The following is a 22,217-nucleotide window of genomic DNA, read 5'->3' as shown; positions in this document are numbered from 1 at the left end:
CACTCTTTGCGATTAATTTATTCACAGTAGTCAAGCGTTTTTTTATTAAAGTTCCTTTTCCACACCATTCAAAATAATAGATGGCAGTCATGAAATTAGTCCAATTTTGGAACACTAACATCTAACCCAGTTCTATCAAATGATTGTTTAGCTTACTTTTGAAATAAATGCAGGCAAAATTCCCTGTATTAAATCAAATAAATTACCAAACGAATAAAACATTAAATAATAATAAAAAAAAACACCAAATGAAAAAAAAAAACGTCTCTTTACACAAACTTAAATTACCCTGCTCTGTAGATGAAAAGATTCGGCTGAATGACATTCACTTTTTTCAAAACTAGATAAAACTATTTGTCCAATGCTGAGTTCACTTTCAGAAAACAAGCTTTTGAACATTTTAAAACATGTATATTTAACAAATATTTTAAATCTAACCCTCTTTACCTCGGATCACATCTGCTGACCTTCCTCAGAAAATTTAAATTTCATTATGATGCTAAAATTACATTTTAGATGACAATCAACTTCAGTTGGTCGTTAAAAGTTGCTGGAGAAATATTCGGGACATAATGCAGTTGTGATGGCGATGCTTTAGATTAGATGATCATTCATAATAGCCTATTGAATATCATGAATGTATCATATGTAAACTCTGATATTACACCGCATCAATTTTTCTGTAATAGCTGTGCACACCGCATCTACACATGGATGGACGGACCGTCCACTCTCATCCTTATCAAGTATAAGGACCTTATACTAAGACCAAAATTTCCCCCACTACTTGGTGCAGGTTGCCAACTTAAACAGGGCCATGATGGTCCACTTTCAGGTCGGAACCAGTCGGTGGCAACCTGCGATAGACGCAACATCAGGACCAATATTACAGTCCTATCAGAAGGGCAACAGCTCCCTTTTGACTGCAGTTCCTCCTCTTCTGATTACATTTATTTGCTGGCTAATTTCAATAAATTGTCTCAATACTCTCCCTATTTAATCAAAACTTCAGAGGAAAGAATTAGGGACATCTGGAAGGTGAAAGGTACACAATTAGCAATATACATACATTTCTGTATGGGATGACTTAAGGGCAGATGTCTTTTGCGATAAACCAAAACGTATGCAACAAAGTGTTTTTTAAGCATGACGTCATCACACACATCATTTGAATGGAAACAGGCAGAAGACAGCAAATTTCGCATAACAACATTTTTTGTGCATTTTCACTTTGCCGATAACAAACCAGTGCAAAACTGGGATGGAAACTAGGTTAGAGTTAATTAAACAGCCAACAACAGTCCAACAGTCTTGAAGATGTGTTAGTATACAGATGATATAGTGTTCCTGTGTAGAGAAACTGTATGTCTCACTTCCACACGAAACTAAACACAGCTTCAAACTGAAAGCGTATAAAAGTAATGACTCATATGATATACACACAGAAAGACTTGCACTCATTAAACATTTCATCGTATCCTTTCCTGGCACTCTTTTCTCCAGCCTGCCACAGCTATAATTGCAAATGAAAGGCATGAAAAAGACATTAATTGCTAATGAATCATAAGTAATTAATTGTGTTTTTTGGTCTGTGCATTTATTTCGATGATCTCCAGGCACTGTCATCGTCGTTGTTTATGTGTGAAACAGAAGAATTAAACATGGCAGGGAGAAACACATATTTGAATATGGAGTGTGTGATTTTTCAGCATAATTAGCAGCATTTTAGAGTACCAGTTTGCCATCCAATATCATTAGAGCCGCCTGAAAGTCGACAGGACTAAAGATGTTTTTGTCTGTGTGTGCATTATGGGGAGTCAGTAAGGGTTTTGTTGTGCCATCTATGTAAACTTCCAAGACATATAAGTACCTTAAACACACAGTGAGAGGCACAAAATGTGAAAGAATGTGAAAGTGAAAGTGGAGATTTATAGTAAAAAGGGACTTAAATATTGATATGTTTCTCATGCACACCATATCATATCACATCTAAAGACACGGATTTAACCACTGGAGTCTTACTTTTACACTGACTTTAAGTGCATTGTGGAGCTTCAAAGGTCTGGTCACCATTCACTTGCATTGTAAGGACCAACAGAGCGGTGTTTTCTTCTAAAAATCATTGTGTTCATGAAAAAGTTAAACACATCTGGGATGGCATGTGGCTGTGTAAATGATGATAGAATTATCCCTTTAACTTCTTGAAAAATAACTTTTTGTTTCCTTATACCAAACTAGTAAAAGGAATGAAGAGTTGAAAAATGTACATTCTCAGTGTTTCTATGGAAACAGCAGTGTGAATGTCTCCAATCACAGCTTTCGATTTAAAGAACTTATTGCCATTACACATGTAAAGAAACAGACAACCCCAAATATCTGTCGCAGAGCCACCAATCCCAATTGATATCAGAGAGTGAGTGAGAGAGAGAGAGACAGGGTAAAAAAACAAGGAGGAACATCAGATAAGTATTATAATTGTGTAGATGGATTTTGAGAAAGAAAAAATCACTTCAACTGTCTCTCTCTTTCACACACTTTTTGTCACCTACTGAGGGCAATTTGCTCTCATTTAATTGTTACTTTTTTTATATTCCTCTCTCTCTCTCTCTCTCTCTCTCTCTCATTCTCTCTCCTAATCGTGAGAGACAGTGGCACAGCTAATTAAAGTGTCTGTGCCACAGATTCCATGAAGGCTGCGGTATACATTTAAGAAAAATGTCTTCACACTCTGTGGCTTATTCAGCACACTTCGCACACGTTCAGCCAGTCTTTCCTCTTGTATCATGACCTAATGTAATATTAAATGGCCTCACAACTGAAATAATAAAATCATTTGTGGTGTCAGCGGGTGGTCAGAATAATCTTTGAAATGGCAATTATATTTGGGAAAACCGAGTGGAGGAGATATGGTGTAGTAAGGCTGTTACACTTTGCATTTTGTTTTATAATTATTATTGCCCTGATGAAGCTTTTTGACATAACAGATATTTACTAATAGGTATATTACTCAACACAAAGCTATAACTGCATTTACACAAATGATCCTGTTTAAAAGTTATTATGTAAAAGTTATACTTAATATGGTATGTTGCTTCCTTGATGATCAATGACTGCTTTTGTGCATGAGTCCCTGCTTTTTACTGAGCAGTGAATCCAAAGAATGTGCAGTAACTAGAGGATTTTTCTTAAATGGATATTTCACCCAAAACATTACAATTCTGTAATTATTTACTCACTCTCATGCCATCCCAGATTTGTATGACTTTTTTCATCTGCTAAACACAAACAAATATTTTCTGTAAGTCCATACAATGCAAGTGAATGGTGGCCACAACTTTTCAAGTCGAAAGAGACTATTTAAAGGTCTACTAAGTCATTTTTTCCACATTAAAAAAGCTGTACTCCTTAAGAAATGGAAGCGCAGCGTAGTTCTAGCGGGAAGACTAGCAGCTGTACATCATCACATCATTAGCTTGGTAACTCCTAGCCAATCGCATGTAAGCCGCTGCTTTATAAGTCTGCTCACAATCTATCACATTGCTGTTTCAGTGTGCTAACACGGCAACCTCCACCACCCCACCACCACCAGTTGAGCCATGTCCCGCATGGGGGTAGGCTCCTCGCCCCTGCCTCCTATCTCCGGCAGGACATGACGGTTCCGGGTACAACTCCCTCGGACCGCCGGACGGGGCCTACACCAAAGAGAGAGAATAAACTTCACTCAAGCCTGCGTGTCTTCCCGATAGAAATAAATTGTAATTTTGAAACATACTATATGTAGGAAATCATGAGCACTCACATGAGATGAAGACTCCAGTCATATCAGTAACATTATAAAAGCTGATTTAATCTACATGGAGAGGGTCCCCTCATGGGGGTGTCTATGTTAGAATCACATGACCAGCCGAATACTACTCGCTTAACCGCAGTAACCTTCCTGTTATTTGACACTCTCACTCATTGGTTAAAGTAATCATGGCTGTTTGTTTATTGTTAATTTTTACAATGGCATCAGTAACCGAAAAGTACTGATTTTAAATCATACTGCATCCAGGCCACTAGGTGTCAGTGTAAGCCTAAGACGACATGAACAAGAACTTACTAAGTGCACCTTTAAGTCCATTTTTACTATAAATTCTCCTACTTACCCAGTAGGTGGCAATATACACAGAGAATGTGAATCGCCAAAAACAAAATAAGACTGTGGAAGTGAAAGTGAAACTTAAATATTGATCTGTTCTCACCTACACCTATCATATCACTTAAAAGTTCTGGCCACCATACATTAGCATTGTATGGACAAACAATGTTGTGATATTCTTCTAAAAATCTTAATTTGTGTTCAGCAAAAGAAAGAAAGTCATGCACATCTGGGATGGCATATGGGTAAGTAAATTATTAGATAATTTTAGTTTTTGGGTGAACTATCCTTTAAGAAAAATTCTCCAGGTACAGCACATTCTTTGGTTTCCCGGCATCTTTTGCCCATTTGAGTTCTTCCCTACAGTGGCTACTGTATATGATGTTGAGATCCAGCTTATATATACAGTATCCTCAAACTATATCTTAGCTATATAAACATAAATATACAGGCAAATATAAATGAATCGGTGTGTGGCTGTTTTGTCATTTTCTGTGATGTATGTATGTGTCCACCTTCCATTCTAAGGCTTTGTGTGTTTGCTCTTGGTCTGATCTTTGTGTGCAGTCAGAATTTATTCTCACCTGAACAATTTTTGCAGATGACCACACTGAGGTTAACTGAAGCCCATTCTGGCTCAGGAGCCTGACAGTCAGCGCACTTCCTGTTAGACTTGTTGAACCAAACCTTCTCCAGCACCTCGTAATTGGACAACGCCTCTACAATGGACTCCTGAACTGCCTCTATCCATTCCTCTCTCTCACGTTCTGACTCCGCTGTGAAACTGACACAAATGGCACAGATCTGTTACATGACATTATTTTTACATTTTAACAGCCTGTTTACGCACAAATTAATTAGGGTACATATGTGTACAGTATGCATATACTGCAGTACGTGTACATCAAAGAGACCTAAGAAAGCTGTGCAAACATCTACTACTATTGACCCTTAAAAGTGCAAGAACATAAAGATACCTCAGTATATAAATTTTCTGCTATTTTCAAGACCCAAAATTTTTTATTTAATGTGTTAATGTGTACTTATGAAAGATGTAAACATTTAATTCATACATACATACATATATATACATATATATACACATATATATATATATATACACACATATATATATATATATATATATATATAAAATACCCTGTATAACAGAGTTTGGGTACTCGAGTTCAGACTCAGACTCCAGTCCGAGTCACAAGTCCAATTTTAATGGACTTGGACTTGTCATGGACGCCTTTTTACTTGGACTTGACTCAAAGCCATTTCTAACTGAAAATGTTGACTATATTGAGACAAAATCAAATATGCTATGTATCAGGGACATTTATCCTAAAATGACGGATGAAACAGACCATGGAAACTGTACAACTCAGTCCGTTACATATTTGTAGCACAACCTCTGTGTGTTACCTGTAAAGCTAGCACTTGCGTTTCAATGGCAAAAAAGTCAAAATACAATAAACACAAGTGAGGGGAGAAGTGAAAACAACATGTCAGCTCAAAAAATCACTAAATTTGTTAATTTGAATCAATTTTGAAGCACTGTTTTCCTCTAATAAGCAAATATTTTCAGCGAATGAAAACTGAATTGAGTCTCCCCAGTCATTTTTCTTAAAGCTGATCAGTGTCTACTAAAGACAACTGTGAGTTTATTTTATGCAACTGGCTTTCTATGGCATCTTTAGCTAGTCAGATTAATTGTTAAACACAGTCTTAAGTTAATGGCTATGTTTATGCAACTGGCCCCTAGGACACAGCAGGAGGACTGAAAAGTAGTAGTAGAATAAAAATACTTTTCTAATGGTATCTGACCTTTTCTGTTTTTATTTTCTGTTTAATTTTATGGGAATTATTAAATGTTTTAATATTACCACTTATTAAATGTATTAAACACATTAAATGTATTTAATTAATTACATGACATGTATTTCACCCATAATTTAAAAGATTTGTCTTCATACACCTAAATCATATGCTTTCATTCTGAAACCAATCTGAAATTTGTTCAGCATACTAATCATAAAAGGTGTATATGAAATGCAACAGAGGTGTTTTTGTTGCATTTTTATTGACAAACTGTTTTTCTTAGTTGTGAAGGTTAAAATAAGCTTAAAATATTGATGTTGAGTTTACGGTTACAATTTTAATTCAGATTCATGAATAGATTGATTCGGACTTGGCCTGTTATGGACTCCGCCAGCCCCTTTTGGACTCGGACTCGACTAAGGGGGACTCGAACCCAAAACTACTATATAATACAAAACCATTTTAGGGTTAAGTACCAAACAACAATCCTCTCTTTATTAGAGAATTACACAGGCATTACTCTAAAGCCTGAACCCGGCCCGTACACAAGATCTTGTGTCCTGTATTGACCCAATTAAATTAATTCCCTAGGTTCTGAATCAAAGATGGCGTGTGTGTGTGTGTGTACTCAAAATGTGTTATGTTAAAAAATAAAAACATAATATATATATAAAATAATGGTATTTTTTCCGTAATTACAAAGCTGAAATCAATGCAAATATTTAAAATTAAAAACTGACTCGGACCCGGCATGAAACCCAAAAGCTTGTTGGGCACCATTGGGCTCAGGTCGAGTAGCAGACCAATAAAAACAGTGAACACCACTTTTTAAATACTTATTATTGAATTATGATTGGCAGTGATGAGAAGCAGTACAGTCTAAATATAAAAGCCAATAATAGCTCCAAATGTACTTCCCATTTCCATTATGAACCCCTCTGCGCCCATCATTTTAAATGAGCACAGAGAGCTTGATACGTCATTTCTCTGAAAAATTCTAATTATTTTGGCAACAACTAATACTAAATAGTCTGCCAGCCCCACATCATTCAGCATTTAGAATGCAACTACAAATAGATCAATATGCTGTCCTGTCCACAATAACAAAGCTAGGAGATAAAGAGGAAAAAATCTTTACCAGTGCACCCCAGTCAAAGAATGAGCAGCGATAGCTTTTCATTGTTTGTTGGTGCGGTTATTGTTGCTGGGTTTTGGGGGTTTTTTTAGCTGGAGAACCGCATCAGCCATAAAAGGACCATTAAAAAACAAACAAGAAAACATCTCATCGATTAGGCCTCGGCAAATGGCTGCTTTGTTGGAAACATCAGCTAGTGAGAGGTCACAGGTGAGCGACAACACTACTGTACAGCTGTTATAGCAGAGCTGATATTTCTAACGGAAAAAAAGAACGAGGGAGTTTGAAAAAACAGATCAATAACGAGTGCGTTTCAGATGGATGGTATCAGAGAAGGAGGACAGTCATAATGAGAGAGTAGCTGTTAGAAAAGAAACACAGCAGGCAACAAACTGAAAAAAAGACACAAAAGGGAGAAATGGAGGGAGTTTCCTGTGCCTTTAATAAATCTCACACTGTCTAGCAAAGCAAGAACTCAATTAATTATACACAGGCAAACAAAGTTTTAAAGATTTTAATTATTTCTTGTTCGGATATTTTATTTAGTTGGAAAAGCACTAGAAGGTCACTTGTACCAAGAGGTAAAATTCCGATGAAAGTGTGCTCTAGTGAATCAAGACAAGGTCACATCTCTTTTGCAGGAATGTTACAAACTAGGTAGTGAACAAAACAATGCAGGCTATATTTTATTAAAAACATTTCTGTAACCCATCGTGAGATCTGCAAAACTTTAACAGAGCACAAGATCAGTGCAAGCACATTCAGCATAGAGTTGTGAGGAAAAATGTAATCTTAAAGTAATCATTAAGTCATGATTACAAATAAAGTCTTAATTTAACCCTAAAAGGGCAAGAATATAAAGGGGCCTTTAAAAACAAAAGTTTTCCAACTTAGGACCCACATAAAATATTTCCATGTTTTCTATTTTATACATATATATGCACTTGCCTAGTAATTTCGAGGTCGACGTGGGGAGTAATACAAGTACTTTATCTCCCGGTGCAAATTCCCGTAGTTGGGCACCCCTGTTATACAGCAGGCTTTGCGTCTCTTGAGCTTGGAGCAAATTCTGTTGTGACAACTGTCCCAGATTGTATAGCTTTGCTCGAAGATCAAGAACATTTGTCCCAATTTCTTGCGTCCTTGTGTACCAACTTACGAATCATGGTTTTCAGGGTACGATTAAATCGTTCAACCAGCCCGTCTGTCTGTGGGTGGTAAATGCTGGTCAGAATCTATTTAATCCCCGGTAATTCATAAAGTTTGCGTAGTGTCACGTATTGACATGAACGTAGTGCCCTGGTCGGAGATCATTTTGAAGAGTGCCTCCGCAACACTGCGTGCTGAGATGTTGCTCAGAGGCACTGCTTCCGGATTTCGCGTTGCGTAGTCCACCAGGTCTAACACAAAGCGATATCCGCATGCTGACCGTTCTAATGGCCCACGAGGTCCATGACAATTCTTTTTAAGGGGACCTCGATTAGCGGTAATGGGCGCAATGGCGCTCTTGGGGTGGCCGGTGGATTCACCAATTGACATTCACGGCATGTCGCACACCACCTATAAACCGGCCAATAAAAATGGGTTATTAAACGGTGGATTGTTCTTTCTTGCCCTAGGTGACCTGCCATAGGAATGTGATGAGCCACCTGGAACAGTGTTTCCCGACGGCTCCCCGGGACTAATAACTGGGTTGTACTCGATACAACCGGTCCCTAATAATTGAAAAATACAGAAATGTGAGGGCAAAGTCAGGCTGGAGCTGCAGACCATCGATTACTCTCACTAGGTCAAAGGCGTGCCTAAGGGTTTCGTCACGCGACTGCTCTAGAGGGAAGTCCCCCTCCAGGAATTCCCTAAGGGCGGGAATGTCAGAGGATTCCCCCCTTGCATCCCTGTGATGCTGAGTAGACGCGGACGGCCCCACCTCCCCAGCCATCGCGTCACACATCACACACCGAGTTTTTGGTTCGCAGAACCCATCCACACACAATGCTTTTAACAATGTTTTAAACCCCGGACAACTGGTTCCCAGAATTAGTGGATAGGTGAGGCGGGAATTAACTGCGGCCTCTACTCTAAGCTTTAGTCCCCAAAATTGAATAACGGTGGTCACTACCGGGAGAGAGAAAGAGACTTGGACTGCTCGCCGGCTGCAGGGTAGGCTACCATGTGGGCTTTGGCCAGCTGGACGGCGTCATCCACTGACGTGGGGCGATGGCACTGGACCCATTCCGCAGTTTTCCTGCTCCAGTACCATCAGCTCTATTACATCCTCCACACAGCGCCTTTCCCCAGCTAGCACCCATTTTCGACAGCCGTCCCGGAGCTGTTGCGCAAACAGGCGGCCAACTTCACTCAGCGTAAGGGAGAGGAACCGCTGACGATGTTGTTCAGGGGTGCGGCCCACCCGTTGCAGGACTCCGGTCTTCAGTTTTCCATAGTCCAGGCAGTACTCTGCTGGCAGTTATTGCACCACGAGTTATGCCTCCCCGGAGAGTAGCGGTAACAAGTCGAGGGCCCACTGGGCTTGAGGCCAGCCGGAGGCGGTGGCTGCATGTTCAAAGAGGCCCAGGAAAGCCTCTGGGTCATCCTGAGGACCCATCTTGGTGAGGAGGATGTGCGGCTTCGTCACTAACTCCGGGGTCACGGCAGAGGATCCGCCTGGAGCAAGCCAGCCCCATAGAGTCTGTTGATCCTTGGCTTGGACCTGGAGGAGCTCCTGGAAACGTCTTTCTAGAGCGAGCAGGGCTTGATGATGGGTTTCCTGGATGTTAGCCAGGACGTGGATGACTTCACCCAGAGGTGAGGTGTCCATGGTGACCAGACGACCTTCTAGTTCCTGGTTTTCGGCACCAGTGTAACAGATACGGGCAAGAAGGAGCGGGGAGCATTTCAGGTACTATAGCTTTTTAATGAAAGTTCAGCTTCACAAACTAAATTCGGGCTTCCCAGCCACATTAATCAATCTCAGGCTTTTCAGCCAGATAAGAGGTTCACTGGGACACGGCAATCACTGCTTTCTTGTGTCGTTCTCTCTCTCCCTCACTGTTGTTCTCGGCGGCTTTTCAAGCCCATCTCCACCGTCACTGTAACGTGTCATGTATCATTAAATCACCAGGTGATGACCCTTACCACTTTCTCTCTCCCCAGCGACACATGATCACGTCTAGCTCCAAGATAGCTACACAGATGACATTCAGCTCTACTTGTGTTTTCAGCCCGACGAACCCACGGTGACTGCTCGGATCTCTGCCTATTTGGGAGACATCTCTGCCTGGATGATATCACATTCAACTCCTTGTCTACTATAACACCATCCAAAATGGTTAGAAATCTAGTGGTAACCATCGACAGCCAACTCATTTTCACAGACTACATCTCGAAAACAGCCCATTAATGTAGATTTGCACTCCGCAACATCAGGAAGATAAGACCCTTCCTTCATTTTCTTGTCATATCTAGACAGGATAACTGTAATGATATTTTAGCTGGCCTTCCTGTGTGCACAATTATGCCTCTGCAAATGATCCAGAATGCTGCAGCATGTGTGGTCTTCAACAGACCTAAGAGAGAGTATGTTATACCCCACCTTGTCTCTCTACACTAGCTGCTGCACGTATCAAGTTGAAGGCTCTGATGTTTGCATACAGAACAGTCAATGGGTCTGCTCCAGCTTACCAAAAATCATTCATGCAGAGCTACGTTCCCACCGGATGGCTGCTGTCTGCAAATGAGTGGCACCTTTGTTCCAAAACTAAGAGGTACCAAATCACTTTCCAGGGCTTCACTGAACCTCGGTGGAGGAATGACCTTCCCAACTCCATCCATGAAACAGACTCCTTCGCTGTCTTCAAAAAACATCTAAAAGACATCTTTTTCATGAGTACTTGATCATACAATCATAAAAATAAAATAAACTTGTTGCACTCTAAGCTCTGCCTTGGATAGTACTTTTCTGATGCAACTTAAACTTTGTAATGCTGTCTCCTTAAGATGAATCGCTCATGTTGTATCCTTTCTCATTTTGTAAGTCGCTTTGGATTAAAGCATCTGCTTAATGAATAAATATAAATAAATAAATAATAGTAAATTATATGAATTTTTGCCGCATTTCAGCATGCGTTGCTTTTGAACCAGTCAGAATATGATTTAAGCTTTGCAAAGGAAGTGTTATTGAAAGATGGGACATGACTGGACCCAATCGCAAAACCATAAGTTCCAATTCAATTCATGAATAGTTATGGTTTATAGTGCTGCTGGACTTGAGTAACAGTTTGATTCGGATGCAATGTGTTGGATGTCTGTCATGTGTAAACCCTGAGAGTAAAGGGCAAGAGAGCTGAAAACTGAACATTTCAGACAGAGGGCCAGAGACAGGCGGAAAATGGTAATATTTTACTCAATTATGACTGTTTTTGGTGCAAAAACATTAATTATAAGTGGACCTCAGAAAAAAACAAAGTTATTTAAAAAAGAAAAGAATAAAGTACATCACGACTCCTTTAAGTAACTTGTGGCAACATATTCATTGATAATCACCAAAGCCAAATGTTTTCTGTAGCTGCTGCTCTAAAAAGGTCTTACCTGGATCCACCCTAACCACAAGACCTGAGACCCGACCCGGTATCCATATGGGTTCGAATCCACATTTTATATGGTCAGCCGGATCCGGGTCGGGTCCCATTCTATTGCTGCGGGTCCTGGCTCTGTTTAACATTATGTGTATTACCCGAGTCGATCCTAGAAGACCCAGCAGTGTGTGTGTGTGTGTGTGTGTGTGTGTGTGTTGTAGCTATGTTGTTATTAGGATGAGAAAGTACAGGCGGGAAACAAGGTGAAACAAGACCACAACGAGCTGAGTGGCATCTGAGGCTGAGCGGATTTAAGGCACATGATAGCAAATTAGCCATGCTAACTTTAGCAACTGTGGTTATGAACGAGCAATCGTTTTTATAGGGCAAACAGGTGAAGTAATCATATGTGAGATGCAAAGAACTGCAAAGCTGATTCTAAACAAGTCGCGTTTGTCATCTGTCACCATAACAGCAAGTGGACTTTTGAAGCTGAAATGATGAGTGGATTAGCTATGCTGTTTCAATATGCAAGAGAGGAATCACAGAAAACCTGGATGTACTTTACCAACTTTCTTGACAAGCAGGATGTATTATATGCGTCATGGCCAGGCACAGGGGAGAAGGCTACTAATGTTACATTAGGTAATTTTTGTTTTCACAACTTGTTAATTAACTTGTTAATAGCAATCAGCTGTTGGTCTGTGCGGTCAGCGTCACGTCTATGAGTCACGTGAAGGGGGAGAGATTGAATCTGCACCCGACTGAGACACCTTGTGGCAAGGGGATGCCCGTCCCTCGTGTTCGTTTGCTGTAGCTAGATAAATAACGTGATGGATTGCGATGTATTGAATCATAAAATACTGTAGCCTATGTGCCACGTGTGTATCATATTGTGAAGTAAATCTGCGATACGCAGCACTATTAAGAAGATAGAGTTTGTTTTTGGGAGTTATTGTCATGTAAAGATATTTTTAAAAGATGATTTTGTCCTCTTTATTGTTAGTAAGCATTTTTAACACAACCATTTAACTCTGGGCACAAGCTGAATAGTTGGTTAAGAGCTAATGATTAATCGTAGCAATAATCAACAGAATAGTCGAATAATCTTTCTAATAATCGTTAGATGAATCGATTAGCAAAATAATCGTTAGTTGCAGCCCTACTTTAGAACAAGATTTTAGAGTAGACATGCAGTATTTTGTTCTCTCTAAGTAGCACATTTCTTAAATGCAGTAGATTAATCACTGGTAAGCTTTCATGAACTTCTCTTGTTTTTCTTGTCAAGTGTTGTTTAACAGTAGACTTGTGAACACAGCAGCACATTCTTTACCCTCATAGTCAGGTTCTTGTAAGCTGTTGGAGGACTCTTTGTCATGTTCTTACACTGAGAATTGCAGTATGCCCAGTTGAAGTGAAAGTAGAAATGGTGCTGAATTTATTCCAGGAGTAAACCGCCTGACTTTGGGCTATGGGGAACTAAGAAATCCTTTTGTAACTCTTTCCAGACTTATGAACTTCAACAGCTCTTCTTCTAAGGTCCTCTGGAATCTCTTTTGATCTGGCAATTGCACTTGAATAGAATGCAGTTGAAGACCGGATCAACAAATTTTGTTTTTATGTGGCGGGGCAGGTAAAAGCCACACTTCTTTCTTTCTCACAACCTTATGCAAGTAGCAAGGTATGAAGGTCACTTCTATAGCAGTTAATTTACCATTCTACAAATTATGAAAGTATATGAAAGTGCTGATGATTTATGTAACCAGAGCCCATATGAAATTTAGAGCAACCTCTCTCATAATCTGATGAAATTTCTGGAGGCGTTTGAGTAAATAAATGAATATTTACACTAATGTTAACACTTAATTTACGAAGTCTGGCCTTGGGTGAAACTTTGATTATTCATTTCTTATTTTTCCCCCCAAGACAAGTAATATTAAATAAGTCCAGGTAAGAAGCTTAGCTCTACTCGAAGGTCATGAAATGTGTTTTAAACAAGATTTAATGAGTAATTAAGGCAAAAAAAAGTTCTTATTTTCAATCTATTATATAATACTTTTTAGCAGCTCACCAGAAGGATTTGAAAGGTGTAGTGATCTCAAAGCCCTTCCTCTCAACCTGTTTTACACATGCAGCAGTCAAGTCCACCTCAGCAATGGCCAGTCCAGCATTGAAGTCCTGTGAAGAATCAACATAAATATTCTTTTAATTTTTCATGTCCATTTCTGTAAAAAAACAACATTAGGAAGACATCCAACCCCACTGGAATGATGCTTATTAGTTACAGCCATGTGAACAATCCCAACAGTTTAGTTTCAGATATTCTGTGTGTCAAATCAAAACATTATAGCAGGAGTGAATCAAGTGAATAAAAAAAAACTTCTAAATTACACAATAAAAAAATTCTAAATGCAAGAAACTGGTATGTGAAAATGATCAAAGGGAGCACAGAATAGACAATGAACTCGCTGGTGGGTGAATACCTGATGATCCACTGATCAGAGTGTGATTGAATGACAAAATTGAAAGAAGAAATACACAGCAAACTTTCCTTCCAAACTTTACCAATTACCTCAAGGGTGACAGCAATATGAAAACCTCTCAGAGGACCAAGGGATGTTTCTGAGAGGGAAGGAGAGAGAGGAGAGAAAACGACATAACAACAGCCAGAGGGCTACTATATCGTCCTTTTCAAGACAGTATTTGGACAGATAGTATTAGTAGCCTACGGTTACTTATCGCTCAATAGGGTGAAATTTTCAAAGTGAAGCTCATCTTTTGAAAGACTCCACATTTCACATTTCAGAAGAATCAACATGATTTCTGAAATAAAGCATTAGGACACCTTTGGAAATATAAATACTTTGGTTGTACATTGGTCTCAGAATGTTTCTGATTTGTTACAGGAGTTACATTGTATTTCAATAGATTCCTGGCATGAGGTGACAAAAAGTATTTTGCCAAAAGCGGCAATGTTATTTGCATCACACAACGCCATGCCTGTGTAGAGCCCTCAGATGTGCGCTTTACTTTTGTATCGCTCATTCGTGGCCCACTCTGCATTTCAGTGAAATCACACAAAAAATACAATGTCATTGGATGGAATTTTTTTCACATTTCCAGAAATAAACTATAGTGCGGTAAACTTATATAGAAGAAATTACTGTTTACAAAAAAAGCTCACTTTCTTTTCACTCATTCTTTTGGCGGAGAAAGGAACTGCTTTCAATAGGCGCTTTAATTAAATTGAGCAGAAAGTGCCCAGAAAGTTATTTGTGGGTTTGAAACAGGGTGTTTCTGAAAGATTATTGGAGATCTGATGAGGATTTTACATATACATATTTTAGATTTCATGGATCACCGTTATTGTTATTGTGTCTGCTCTTATTAGACCCAGCTGCTTTTTGTATATTTAAACTTTTTATGAAAGAATCGCACAAACTCTGATCAAAAACCGCTGTTTTTAATTTCCAAAGTGCAACAGCTGTGACAGATATGAGGCCAAATATGACTTAATGGACTCTGTCTCCCATTACAGCTCATAGGCTACTGTTTGTGAAAGGATGTGCAAATAAAAACAATGTCATACTGCTTAAATGTTGTCTTAAGAGTACTTTTTAATGCAATAAGTAACAATTATTAAATCAAAAGAGGTTGAAATTAAGTTTGGACTTGGAATATGATGATATTGAAGTCAAACATTATTATTTACTCTATGTGGGTTAATAATCTAAGCACTAAAGAAACATATTGTATGTCTGTTGGTAGTACTCATTTATACACTGATGAGCCAAAACATTATGATCACTCACAGGTGAAACGAATAATGTTGATCATCTCCTAACCAGGTCACATGTCAAGGTCTGGGTAGATTAGATGGTAAGCAAACAATCAGTTCTCGTAGTCAATTACAGATCATGCTTCAGTATATACCGCAGAGATGATTGGAATTTTAATGGCACTTCAATGGGTGGAAGACGTTCATCCTATGGATGTAGTGATTTGCTCAGACTCCTATTCAGCTTTAATGAGTATAAATAGTGGAAAGTCAGCATCCAGGCAGGAGATCTTGTATGAGATACTACAAAATATGTACAGAATATACAGAATAGGTGTAAATATTTCATTTTTATGGGTTCCAGCACATGTGGGGGTAGAGGGTAATGAGGAGGTTGATCAGTTGGCAAAGAGATCTTTGAAGCGAAATGTAATAGACATTAATGTATCACTGAGTAAAACTGAAGTCAAAGCAATAATAAAATCTGCCCTAAACAAGATGTGGCAACAGAAATGGGACAAGGAGACAAAAGGAAGACATCTGTATAAAATTCAAAATAAAGTTGGGGGTGAGAGAAATAAATACGGAAGCAGAAAGGAAGATTCCATAATATCTAGGCTTCGAATAGGGCATACATGCCTTAATTACTCAATGTTCATCATAGGGAAAAGAGAATCTGCAAATTGTGATAAATGTGGCTTGTCAGAAACAGTTGAACATGTGTTGATTCATTGCACAGAATACGACAGAGAAAGAATCAATTTTGCTGAAACATTAAGCTACATAGGTATTGATACATTGTCAGTCAATAGCATATTTCAAAACGCACAGAAAGAGAAAAGGGTCTATAGTGCTTTAATGAGGTATCTAAAGGAAACAGGATTGGTTAACAGAATATAGGTTATTATAATTTTTTTTTATTGTTTTTTTTTTTGTTATTTGATCATTTGCTTCACTCTGTTAATGCTTCACACTCCTATCCAGTTGGTGGTGGTAAATGCACCTTTTAGCTGGTTTGCCAACCGCCATAAAACTCCGAAAGAAGAAGTAGTTGTTGTTCTCGTAGTCAACGTGCTGAATGCAGGAGAAATGGGCAGGAGTAAAGACCTGAGCGACTTTGACATGGTCTAAATTGTTATGGCCAGATGACTGGGTCAGAGCATATCTGAAATGGAAAGGCTAGTAGGGTGCTCCAGGTCAGCAGTGGTGAGTACCTACCGACATTGGTCTGATGAGAGACAAAACACAAACCGGCGACAGGGTGTTTGGCGCCCAAGACTCATCGATACGCGAGGTCAACAAAAGTTATCCCATCTGGTCCGAACCGACAGAAGGTCGGCACAAGTCACAGAAAATGTTAATGATGTTTACGGGAGGAATGTGTCACAACACACTGTGCATCACACCCTACTGCATATGGGACTGCTTAGCCACAGACTGGTCAGAGTGCCATGATGACCCATCCACCATCTAAAGCACCTACAATGGGGACGTGTGCGTCGGAACTGGACCTTGCAGCAGTGGAAGAAGGTTGTCTGGTCTGATGAATCCATTTATTTATTTATTTATTTTACATCACGTGGTGGTGGTGGTGGTCGTGTACGTGTGTACCGTTTACCAGGGGAAGAGATGGCACAAGAATGCACTGTGGGAAGACAACAAGATGGTGGAGGGAATGGGATACTCTGGGCAATGTTCTGCTGAGAAACTCTGGGTCCGGACATTCATGTGGATGTCAATTTGGCAGGTGCCACCTACCTAAACATCATTGCAGACCAGATACACCCCATCATGGAAATGGTATTCCCTGATGGTATTGGCCTCTTTCAGTAGGATAATGTGCTCTGCCACACTGCACACATTGTTCAGGAATGTATGAGGAACATGATGAAGAGTTCAAAGTTTTTGCCTAGCCTCCAAATTCCCCAGATCTCAATCCACTTGTGCATCTGTGGGATGTGCTGGACCAACAAGTCTAATCCATGGCGGCTCCACCTCGCAACTTACAGGACTTGAAGGATCTGCTGCTAATGTCTTGGTGCCACATACCACAGGAAACCTTCATGGGTCTTGTAGAGTCCATGCTTTGGCGGGTCAGCACTGTTTTGGCAGCAGGTGGAGGAACAACAGCATATTAGGCAGGTGCTCATACTGTTTTGGCCCATCTGTGTATATGCCACATTTTTCAGGCTTTTGAAGTGTTCTAAACATGTGAGGGTTTGTATTCATCAACCTGTTACATGTCCAACATAATCATACAGCCATATTGAATCAAGTTCAAACTTGTTTTTCTGATCATTCAGAAAGAACCTACATAATTTCTTCAGTGTTAACCATAGATATCCCTTCATAGTAACTTTTATTAACATCAACAAACATTATTACATTATGTAATGCTTAAAAGATTATAAAAACGACGGCACTGCCCATATCCACCATTGAAATATGCAGTTCATAAGAACACGGAAGCATGGTTGAATGTAGTATGACCACAGATATACATACATAGATGCCTCATTCGGCTGGTTCAGATACGTCAACCGCGGTGCCATCTTGGAACAGTCAACAAGGAGAGTTGTTTGAATGTAAGTGAATGGATAAGCAGCCTCAGACCACAGCATAACATTTTATTTGTGTGGAAACTGACTGGGTGCAAATTTTCAGTGTGTTTACCATGATCATTTGTAGAGGACTTTATTTGAAGTTTTGAAAGTCAGGATTTTTTTATAGCATCTAATTAATTGCCCAATATTTATGTAAATTCAGATAATCTTGAAGTTGGCTGGAAAGACAATAGACATTTGCAGACCGTAGCTGTCAATTTACATTCATTTACTGACGTACGGCTGTTGACTTATCCAATATGTCTGATGAGCCGACGTATTGTGGTCCACAGAAGCAGCCGCTAATAAGGTATCTACACACATAGATATATATATATATATATATATATCTCAATGGGTGTGATGTCAGAGTAATTTCATCTATATATGTGAATGGGTGACCACAGCAAATATAATTTTTGCACTTCCATTTTCTCAAACACCTAAATAAAAATCCACTTTAAGTTTCCATGACTACCGACCCCCCCCCCAAAAAAAAAGCAGTCCGAAGAGAGAAAGATGCTAAATTTGCCATCACTCCTTCAGTAGCTGTATTTGAACCCCATCGCAACAGTGTTTCTTTGAATGAATATTAAAAAAAGATTTAAGCTGCATCACCTGTAAAAAGGTTAAATTGGCTGAAGATATAGAAATGCCCCTGACATCTTCTAATTGTCCTTTTGGACTTTATATGTTAGCCTTCAGAGACCTTACAAAAATGGCATTACAGTACCCTGTGCTTAGGCTACTTGTGTTCTTTGTTTAGGAGCAAGTACTTTAAGATAGGAAATCAAAAATCGATGTAGTAATAAACTGCAGTGGTGTCATGTGATTTTCACTGGCCAGTTAGGTTGACTTTCATTACCTTGGGGAAACATCATGCCCTGACTACAGAGGAGAGAAGGGTGGCACATTTCATCCTCTCCAAGAGGGAAATGGGGGAAAAAACAGCATCCTGGGCAGCTCCTTCATCTTGTTAAATTAAATACTCCACTTCACTGAACATGAACCGTGTTACCCACCACCACACCTTTTCCACTCTCTCTCTACACACTCTTCCACTCTCTCTCTACTTTGTGATTTCTTCAACCCTCAACAGCCACTGCTGTCTTCACCTCCCTCTGCTGTCCCTTCATTCTTGTCTCTCTGCCCAGTTCTTCCTTTCATTCACTCCCTTTTTCTTTCACTTTCCTTTTTTCTCCACATTCCCTCCTTTTCCTTAATTCCCTTTCATTTCTCCTAGCACTTGTTGGAGCAATTTAAACACGGAGAGGATATAAAGTAAAAACAATACAATTAATTTCCATTTTAACAGCTCTCTCTTTCTCGCATGCTAAATCGGCTGACAAAAAATTATTTTCTTGCAGAATGAAGACAAAGATGTTTGCTCGTGCTAATATGGACAGTAATTTAAGACGTACAGATGATAAAGTGTGTGAACGTGTGTGTCGACTATTCACACTGAATAACATTCTCAGCTTAAATCTAATTTAAAACTGAGACCAATTGGGTATAGATCAAATACATATGCATGTGAGGTGTCATGGTTTGTGTGTGCATTTCAATAACAACATTCTCAGCATATGGGCTGCATATGCGTTGCTTCACATGCGAGGAAGTGCATAAGAACCTTACGCACTTACAAACATGAAGTTTTAGTTCTTTCACTCCCATGAGAATAACAGTTTACTTCAAGCTGATCCAGCTGTCTAATTATATGCACAAATAAACCTGCCAAGGGCAGATCAGAATGTATAAAAAATTGAAACCCAAACATTAATCAGATTAAGGAAAAAATGCATATTCAATTGTGTAACAATCGGAAGGAAGTCCCAAGAGCTGGATCTAGGTGCAGCTAAACAGGGTTTTATTAAATAAACAAAGTATGACGTAACGGGGTAAACACAGGAACAAAGAAAAAATCCACAATGTGAAATGGCAAAAACAAAGGAAACATTCACGATGGGCATAGGTCTTACACAGGAGGTCAAAACACATAAGGACTAAGCAAACAACAGGGCATTGTATACACAATGGGCAATGAGTAAATGCTCACTTAAATGAAGGACAGGTGAAAACAATCGAGGACAGCTGGCAGTGATGAGGGCAGGGAATTATGGGAATTGTAGTCCAGGAGGAACAGATGACAGGGGAGAAACACAAGGCAAATAACAGTGAATCATGAAAGAGCAGGTGGAAGGATGATAGACCAGGGAGACCAGAGCAGATCGGTTGGACGGCCGAGAGACCAAGGAGACCAGTGCAGATCAGGCGAACAGCCATGAGACCAGGGACACCAGAACAGATCGGGTGGACATCCGAGGGACCCAGAAGACCAGAGCAGATCAGGCGGACGGCCAGGAGACCAAGGAGACCAGTGCAGATCAGGCGAACAGCCATAAGACCAGGGACACCAGAACAGATCGGGTGGACATCCGAGGGACCCAGAAGACCAGAGCAGATCAGGCGGACGGCCAGGAGACCAAGGAGACCAGAGCAGATCAGGCGTATGGTCAAGAGACCCAGAAGACCAGAGCAGATCAGTTGGACGGCCGAGAGACCAAGGAGACCAGTGCAGATCAGGCGAACAGCCATGAGACCAGGGACACCAGAACAGATCGGGTGGACATCCGAGGGACCCAGAAGACCAGAGCAGATCAGGCGAACGGTCAGGAGAACCAAAAGTCCAGAGCAAATCAGGCAGACAGCCAGGAGAATCAGAAGACTAGGTGGACGGCTAGAAGACCCAGGAGACCAGAGTATATCAGGCGGATGGCCAGGAGACCCAAAAGACCAGAGCAGATCAGGCCGGTGGCCAGGAGACTCAGAAGACCAGAGCAGATCAGGCCGGTGGCCAGGAGACTCAGAAGACCAGAGCAGATCAGGTCGGTGGCCAGGAGACTCAGAAGACCAGAGCAGATCAGGTCGGTGGCCAGGAGACTCAGAAGACCAGAGCAGATCAGGTCGGTTGCCAGGAGACTCAGAAGACCAGAGCAGATCAGGCCGGTGGCCAGGAGACTCAGAAGACCAGAGCAGATCAGGTGAACGGCCAGAAGACCCAGGATACCAGAGCAGATCAGGTGGGTGTCCAGGAGACCCAGAAGACCACCTCGGGGTAGTGACTGGATCAGGAGGACTGGTTGGCGGCCACAGGGATGAAACAGGATCAGGAGGCCTGGGTGGTGATCACAAAATAGACTGGAGCCGTGGAAGGCAGAGTTGTAGAAGGCTCAGGGGGCGAAGCCATGGCAGGAGCTGCCGTGGGAGTCTTGAGGGCGAAGCCCTGGCAGGCTCGAGGGCAAAGCCATGGCAGTCTTAGCCGTGGGAGGCTTGAGGGCGAAGCCGTGGCAGGCTCGAGGACAAAGCCATGGAAGGCAGAACCGTGGCAGGCTGGAGGGGCAAAATCATAGAAGGCGGAGCCGTGGCAGCCTCGAAGGGTGAAGCCGTGAAAGGCGGAGCCGTGGGAGGCTTGAGGGGTGGAGCCATAGAAGGAGGAGGCATGGGAGGCTCGAGGGGCGAATTTTACATAGAATTGTCTATTGAGGTGTTTCTTTTCTTGTTTTACATTTTACTTAATATTTGAAAACATGAACTTGCACATTTGTTAACAGACAGATTTGTTTTTTACAATAAACAATTCCTTCTACACAGTGCTAAAGGTTTATATTGATTTGTTGTGCCCCCTTGTGGATGTAGGAGACAACGTTGATTTAAAAATCAGATGTCTTTTCTTTTTTTCCCCATACCTGAATAATGTCTTTAAAATTTTAATATAATTTGAATTTTTGGTAATATTTCAGTGAAAACTTTTAATTTAATTTCTCAGCCCTACTGACAGCCCTACATACTGAAAGGCTTTAATTCAATAAAAAATAAATTATAACAAAATATATTATTACTTTATATTATATTATAAAATAATATATTATATTACATTTATTATAATTATAATAAATCTACATGCTGTGGTGCTCATGTGGCTAGGGTAAGTTCAAATCCGGGTTGCAACAATCCTCTTCCACCTCCTCACCTGTTCCTGTTCCTTTTAATCCTCTAATGCATACCTCGGGTCTTTGGTACCAGTACCATTTTTTGGAGTTAAGCCTACACCAGTATCTCAACCTTTCTCTTCTGAATAGTTTAACAAAAAAAAATTTGGCAA

General features: G+C 40.3%; 1 protein-coding gene across 3 annotated transcripts in view; it reads right to left on the bottom strand.

Annotated features, from left to right (window-relative positions):
* The window catches only part of LOC127657565 (arf-GAP with Rho-GAP domain, ANK repeat and PH domain-containing protein 2-like), a 145,910-nt gene that overhangs the window by 77,793 nt on the left and 45,900 nt on the right, over window positions 1-22,217 (bottom strand). For all 3 annotated transcript variants that reach the window (XR_007972306.1, XM_052146425.1, XM_052146435.1), the window contains 2 exons: window positions 13,746-13,852; window positions 4,726-4,925 (listed from right to left, as the gene is read on the bottom strand). Coding sequence is in view for 2 of the 3 variants with exons in the window: in XM_052146425.1 (XP_052002385.1) it covers window positions 4,726-4,925; window positions 13,746-13,852 (307 nt within the window). In the remaining variant the exon portion in view is untranslated. The remainder of the gene's footprint in view (window positions 1-4,725; window positions 4,926-13,745; window positions 13,853-22,217) is intronic.

The sequence above is a fragment of the Xyrauchen texanus genome, chromosome 2, assembly GCF_025860055.1.
Source record: "Xyrauchen texanus isolate HMW12.3.18 chromosome 2, RBS_HiC_50CHRs, whole genome shotgun sequence".
Classification (NCBI taxonomy): Eukaryota; Metazoa; Chordata; class Actinopteri; order Cypriniformes; family Catostomidae; genus Xyrauchen; species Xyrauchen texanus.
Note: the sequence above shows the minus strand (reverse complement) of the source record. Positions and strands in the feature narration are given on the sequence as shown.